This window comes from Fukomys damarensis, unplaced genomic scaffold, assembly GCF_012274545.1.
Source record: "Fukomys damarensis isolate Sample0158 unplaced genomic scaffold, DMR_v1.0_HiC HiC_scaffold_37, whole genome shotgun sequence".
Taxonomy (NCBI): domain Eukaryota; kingdom Metazoa; phylum Chordata; class Mammalia; order Rodentia; family Bathyergidae; genus Fukomys; species Fukomys damarensis.
In genome coordinates, this window is record NW_022900949.1 from 8,877,591 (window position 1) to 8,884,601 (window position 7,011).

Here is a 7,011-nt window from a genome sequence, read left to right on the forward strand (position 1 = left end):
TGAGACGGTGACCCGTGATGGGCTGGGGGTCAGCTTCAGCCTGGGGTGGCACAGGGAGGGCATCACAGACGGCCCCAGTGCTGGGGACCGGGCTGCCCCGCTACTCCCGCCACACACCGCTCCTCCTCGCCCTCCAGCAGCTTTCGGTAGGCGCTGATCTCCACGTCCAGCGCCAGCTTCACGTCCAGCAGCTCCTGGTACTCGGCCAGCTGCTGCTGCATCATGTCGCGCATCTGTGTCATCTCCTGCTCCTTGGCAGCCAGCATGCTCCGGAACTTGTCCCGCTCCCCAGCCATGGCTGCCTCCAGCTCCCGGATGCGCTCCTCATTGGCGCTGGCCTGGGGAGGGTCGCATGGTGGGGTCAGCACTGCCTCGGAGGTCCCAAGACACCCACCCAAGCCTGGGCCAGGACGCAGGCAGGACAGGGGCCACGGTGCTGGGGTGGGAACCAGGGCTGTCACCTTATTCTGGAGGCTGGACAGCTGGTAGCTGAGGGACTCGATGCGCATGTGCGCCTCCTTGAGCTCCTCACGGGCCGCGCTAGCTGCCTTGTCGTTCTGGTCGGAGCTCAGCCTGGCGTTCTCCAGCTTGGGTGGGGGAGACACGAGTGGTGAGGCGCGAGCATGGGTGGCCTGCCTGCCCCGCCACCCCGCAGCACCGCAGGCACCTTGGTCTGGTAGGTCTGCTCCAGCTCCAGCCGGTACAGCCGCACTTGCTCGTCGTGCTGGCTGCGCAGCTCCTCCAGAGCCTGCGCCATCTTGAAGTCGTACTCCTGTTGCCGGCTGCTGTCCACCTCTACCAGGCGCCGCTCGTGCCGCCTCCGTGTCTCCTGCACCTCCTGGAGGAGATCAGCCAGGTGACCCCAGGAATAGATCCCTATGCTGTCTCCCTGCTGCCAGGTTCCCCATGCCCAGCTCTGCACGTCTGGGCACCTCCCTGGTGACCTGGTCCCAAAGGATCCACAATATGGAAACATTCATAGGAGCCTGAGCCTGACTGGCCGAGTGTCCATGTGTGGAGATGGACACACAGCAAGGTCCACCTCAGGCTGGAACGTCCCTTGGCTAGGACACCTGCCACAGTGCAGAGGGACCTTGAAGAGGCCGTGCTTGGTGAGACTCCAGACACAGAACACAGGGTGTAGAGCTCCACAGACAGGAAACGTCAAGGGCAGGTGACTCTAGAGACAGGAAGTGGCCTCATGGGTGGGTGTGGGGCAGGTGACTGCTCATGGGGATGGGGCTTCCTTTGGGGTGATGGAATGTTCTGGAATTAGTGGTGACGCCTGCATGACTTTTTTGTTTATCTTTGGTACCGGGGATCAAACTCTGGCCCTTGTGCTTGTGAGGCAGGCAGCAGCACGACTGAGCCAAATCCTCAGCCCTTTTTTGTTGTTTTTTGAGACAGGATTGCGCTAGGCATTCCAAGCTGGCCTCAAATGAGACGATCATCCTGCCTCAGCCTCCTGAATGCTGGGGTTACAGGTGTGCCACCTATGCCCAGCTTGCACAACCTTTTGAATATGCTAAAAATGACTGAATTGCATAGGCTAAAAGTGTGAACTTTATTGTACAGGCACTGTAACTCCTAAAAGCTGTTATTTAAGAGGACTTAATTCCTGACACTGCCCATCCCAGGTCACTGGGGCCTACACACAAGTGGCAGTAGATCAAGTCCTCAGGACAGCAGTGGGGTGAGACGGGGGGCACTGATGGGGCCACCAGCGCAGCTGTCCCAGATGCACCGGGTCCTGTGCTTCAGGAAAGGAAGCTGCGTCTTCTGAAGGTTGGAAGTCACTCTAGCACAGGAGTCGGGTCCTTCCACACCCTGGGTCTGTGGGACACAGGGTAGGGCTCTCACTGGCTCTAAAGGGAGTGGGCGTCCTGCAGCCAGTGGAGCTGTGCCTGGCCATCCAGGCGCCCACCTGCGTGGTTCTCCTCGGGAACTTTGGCCAGGAGCCCTTCTGGGGAGCACTCCTGGCTTCCCGCAGGGCCATCTCCCCACACCTCTTCACCACTCCCTTTTGTGGGTCTCCTCACGGGGCCCTCCCAGGTTCCATCGTGGGTCTCTGCAGATTCAGCCTGTCCCATTATGTTCATGGTCTCCTCACAGGTTCCTGCCTGGCTTCATTTTCCCTCGAGGCTTTGGGTCCTTTATGGGCCTCCCCACAGCCTCCTTCCTGAGTTTAGGTTTCCTCCCGTGTCGCCTCACAGGTTTCTCGGCAGCTCTGCGGTCCGCACGAGTCTCTGTACAGATTCCTTTATGGGTTTCGGCTCGCCATCAGTCTCTTCACAGGTTCTGGTTCCCTCATGGGTCTCTCCACAGGTGTCCTGATTGCTCCCGATCCCCCCGCGGAGTCTCCGCCAGCTTCCTGACACACCCGGCCTCCCTGACGGGGGCTCTCTACGGCGTCCTTCGCGGGTCTCTGCACCGGTCCTTTCATGACTTCAGGCTCCCGCGTGGGCGCGTGCCCTCATTCCCTGATGGGCCCGGGTTCGCCCATGGGCCCTGCCACGGGTCCTTTTCAATTTCAGGTCCCCTCATGAGTGTGTTCCTAGGTTCCCTGATGGGTCCGAGAGTTCCGTCTTAGGCTCAGGTTCCCTTGTGGGCCTGTTCCTGGCCTCCCTGAGGCGTCCCGCATCCCTGACAGGTCTCCCCCTGAGTTCCCTCACAGGCCCCCTGGCAGCTGCCCTGGAGGCCTCCCGGGCTCCACACCTGCACAGGCATCCTCCAGGTAGGAGTCCTGCTGTGTCCTGGCTGAAGGGTGGCCCATCCCAGGATTCTGGGGTGAGCTAAGACACACCAGGGGCTCTGGTGGGCGGGGCCCAAGCCCATGTCCCACAGCACACAGGGACCTGGTCACTCCGAGCCACCCCCAGCCGTTCCAAGCAGCCACAGGTCCAGTGACTAAGAGATTGTGGGCTGGGAGAAAGCGGCTGAGGAGAGACAGGAGGGACTGAGTGTAGAGGGCAACAGACGGACCCCACCTTCCCTCTGAGGGGAGACCTTATGGTGGGCTAGGTGGTAGCCCCCCGCATCCTGACCCTACAATCCAGAGTGTGAACTTATGTGGCAATGGTCTTTGCAGATATAACTGGGACAAGGGTTTTGAAGTGAGATGCTGGTGGCCCTAAATTCAGCGACAGATGTCCTCAAAGACAGGCACAGAAGAGGGACAGAGAGGAAGAGGCCAAGTGAAAGCACACACAAGACTGAAGCCACAGCCCCAGCGTGCCTGGAGCCGCAGACCTGGGGAGAGCAGAAGGGCCCTCCGTCCCTCCCTCCCTCCCTGTCGCCCTGCAGGGACCGTGGTCTCCAGGCCAGGGGCGCGCAGACCTGAGTCGCTTCCAGCCACCAGCCACAGCAGCCCAGGAAGCAGCCAGGCGATGGCTGAGCCGCCTGCACGCACCTCCTCAAACACGCTCTTCTGGAAGTCCAGCTCCTCCTGCAGGCTCTGGCAGCGGTTCTCCAGGTCCACACGCATCAGCGTCTCCTTCTCCAGCTGCTGCTTGGCCACCGTGTGACCGTCCCTGGCCTGCGAGACACAGGACAACAGGCTGCGGCCGGAGCACGCGCACTGCAGGGACGACCCGAGGTGGCTCCCAGGCCTACCTTGGCCACCTGCACCTGGAGCTCCGCCACGTCCCCTTCCAGGCTGCGCTTGTCACTGAGGGCGGCGGCCAGCTCCACCTCGCTCCGGTGGAACAGGGACTCCAGGTCCTTCACATGGGCCTGGGCCACTGTGAGCTCACCCTCCCGCTTCTTGGCACTGAAAGTTGAGAGAGGACCTCAGTTGGGAGGGGTGAGAGGCCGCGGTTCCAGGAGTCCCTCTGGCAGTGCCTAAGGCACCAGGAAGGCCGAGTCCCTCCCATCCTAGGGATGGGGAGCCAGGCTGGCGGGGTCTTCAGAGCTGCCCCACGCCATGGGATCCTGCCGCCTGCAGGCAGTGTGCAAAGCCACTTCAGGTAGGGCTGGGGATTTAGCTCAGTGGTTCCGGCACCTACCTCGCAAGCACAAGGACCCAAGTTCCATCCCCACTACAATTATTATAGTAAAAGACAGATTGTCATGAATCCCCCTCAAAACCCTGCCCCTGCTTCAAACACACTCATCTCATCTTCCTTTTTTTTTTTTTTTTTTTTTTTTTTTTGGTTTTTTGAGACAGGGTCTCTCTGTATAGTTGAGACTGACCTGGAACTCACTATGTAGCCCAGGCTGGTCTCAAACGCACAGAGATCCTCCTGCCTCAGCCTCCCTAGTGCTGGGATGACAGGTGTGCGCCACCATGTCTGGCTCGTCTTTTTTTTTTAAAGTACAACTTTGCAGTTGATGAAATTCATCTCGGGGAGCTGGTACATATGCGAACGGCTTAATTCTTTTTCCGTCCCCTTCCCCTTTCTCCTTTCTAAAGCAGTTCTGGGCTGGGCGCGGTGGCACACGCCTATAATCCCCGCTGAGGCAGGAGGATCAGCACATGTGAGGCCAGCCTGGGATATGTAGTGAGTTCAAGGCCAGACCCGGTCTCAAGGGGGAAAAAGACAACAATGGGATTGTGGACTGGAAGCAAGGGGAGGACTCAGAGAGATTGATGGTGATGTCTTTCTTTGGCCTGGAGGTGACCTTGCTTGTAGACAAGCTACTCCAGGCAGGCTCACCCGGTATTACTACCAAATATTAGTACGGCGGACCCTCAAGTTACAACCGGCCTGACAGACAACAACTTGTGTTAATGGAAGATTCACCTGTCTACTGTAATCTGTAGCACGTAGGAAGGTAAACATCCAGATCTCAGCTATGACTTGCAACCAACATGAGTTATAAGCAGCCCTCGGAATGGATCCAGTCTGTAAGTCAAGGGCCTACTGGACTCAAGACAGCAAGTAGTTTTTAAACACAATTACCTCTCCTGGCTCTTAGGCTGTGAATGATCGCAGGCTTGTGAATCTGAGACCTGGGAGCTTGTTCCCCACCTTCAAGGAGCTGCGTCCCTCAGGCAATAACAGGTCACCCAAGACCTGTCCAGCACTGACGTGGGGCCTGGCCTATCCTCCAAGGTGGGGGTGTCCTAGGCGTTGTGGGGTGCTGGGCAGCATCCCTGGCCTCCACCTGCCTCAAGCCAGTAGCACCCCGAGTTCTGATGGCCACAGATGCCCCAGAGGCAGAAGCACCCTGGCTGGGACACCCGGGGACCCCATGTCAGCTCCGGGAGCTGGGTGGAGTGAAGAGCACAGATGCTGGCCACAGAGCTGACCCCCGGGGTCCCAGGGACACTGCACGTGTCCAGCACAGTCTCGGCCTCCATGGCGGGTCCTGGGGTGCAGACAGCCACATTCCTGAGCTCAAGCTACAGCTACGCTGCTTCTGTTCCAGGCGCTGCACCTGAGCCCTAGGACGGACCTGCCACGGGAGCATGGTTTGTAAACCACACCGAGGGCCAGCTTTGGGGAAGGGGCCCTCTCAGCCAGCAGCGCGTAGGAAGTGCCCGAGGCAGGAGGAAGTGAGAAGGGTGGAGAGGACATCTCCGTGGGGCCCAGGCTGGGGCCGGCCAAGGTGACCACGTGTAGAACGGCGCGCCCAGCAGAGGAGACTGCTGCTCATAGGCCGGTGACAGCTGTCCGGCAGGCTTGAGGTCAGCAGAGAGCCCAGGGTGAGGGCTGGGGGTTTAGCTCAGTGGTGTCGCTGCCTGCCTCTTAGTGTAAGGTCCCGAGTTCAATTCCCAGTACCAAAAAAAAAAAAAAAAAGAGAAAGAGCCTAGGGTGACAGGAGCAGAGGGGTGGGGGCCTTCACCCCACATTAGGGTTCTGCAAGTCTGGAGAGGGGCTCTGGAGACCAGGGACTTTCACGCCATCCCTAAGGGAATTTGGGGTTCTCAGGTGGATCCCTCACAGATCTCCAAGAATTCCAGAGGGCCACAAGGGAGCACCTGGCTCATTTCTAAGGTCCCCAGATGGCTGCCTGTCTGTCATCAGGGGGCTCAGGAATTCATGTTAGAAGGAAAACAATGAGCTAGGTGAGGTGTCACACACCTTTAATCCCAGCACTCAGGAGGCTGAGGCAGGAGGATCACCAAGTTTGAGACCAGCCTGGGCTACACAGCGAGTTCAAGGTCATCGTGGACTACATAGCAAAACTGTTTCAAAGAACAAACAAAAAGGAAGTCACTGGTGCACACCTGTAATCCCAGCACTTGGCAGGAGGACGCTGTCAAAAAAAAAAAAAAAAAAGTCAAAAGGAAAATGCTGTCTGGATCCATCAGGAGGGTGACTGTTTGGGACTGGACAATGAGGCAGACAAAGTCAGCCTGGCTGTGGGCTGCTGTGCCCATTGCTGCTCAAAAGACCTGAGGGCTGGGAATCTGAGCACCCTGTAAGATCCATCCTCCTTAGTAGTTTAGAAATCCTTATGTATTTATTCTTGCAGTGTTGGAACCCAGGAGCTCTCTTCACTGCTACATCCCAACTTGTTTTATTTTTTACTTTGAATTTTTTTTGTTGTTACAATTTTTTTTTTTTGGTACCAGGGATCGAACTCTGGTCCTTGTGTTTGTGAGCCAGGTGGTGACACCACTGAGCTAAGTCCCCGGCTTTTTTTGGTACCAGGATGAACTCTGGGCCTCATGCTTGAAGTAGGCATGGTGTCCCTGAGCTAAATCTGCGGCCCTAGTTTTTACTTTGACCCAAGGTCTCTCCGAGCGTCCGGGCTGGCCTAAGAATTTCTCTCAGCTGAGGTGAGGGTCCATCACGTGCAGCTGTTTGCTTGGCAGCGCTGGGGACGGAGCCGGGGACTCACACGGGTTCACCACTGAGCCACACCCGAGTCCCCAGCCCAGTGCGTTCACGGGACAGTGCAGCTCGCGGGTTCCTTTCAGTCTGATCACCGCCCTGCGGCTTTGATGTTTTGCAGACCCCACAGCCCCGGGCTCCCAGGAACCCACTCATTAATCACGCGAGGCTGGAGGCGCACAGCCCCGGGACGCACCCCGGCTGGGTGGCTGACCTCGCTCGGCCCGGG

At 58.3% G+C, this 7,011-nt stretch overlaps 1 protein-coding gene across 1 annotated transcript in view; it reads right to left on the minus strand.

Moving 5' to 3' along the window:
- The window catches only part of Lmnb2 (lamin B2), a 13,345-nt gene that overhangs the window by 1,447 nt on the left and 4,887 nt on the right, over positions 1 to 7,011 (minus strand). The window contains exons 3-8 of the mRNA XM_033759615.1: positions 3,613 to 3,769; positions 3,410 to 3,535; positions 668 to 838; positions 462 to 587; positions 118 to 338; positions 2 to 40 (exon numbers count right to left, since the gene is read on the minus strand). Coding sequence (XP_033615506.1) covers positions 2 to 40; positions 118 to 338; positions 462 to 587; positions 668 to 838; positions 3,410 to 3,535; positions 3,613 to 3,769 — 840 coding nt within the window. The remainder of the gene's footprint in view (position 1; positions 41 to 117; positions 339 to 461; positions 588 to 667; positions 839 to 3,409; positions 3,536 to 3,612; positions 3,770 to 7,011) is intronic.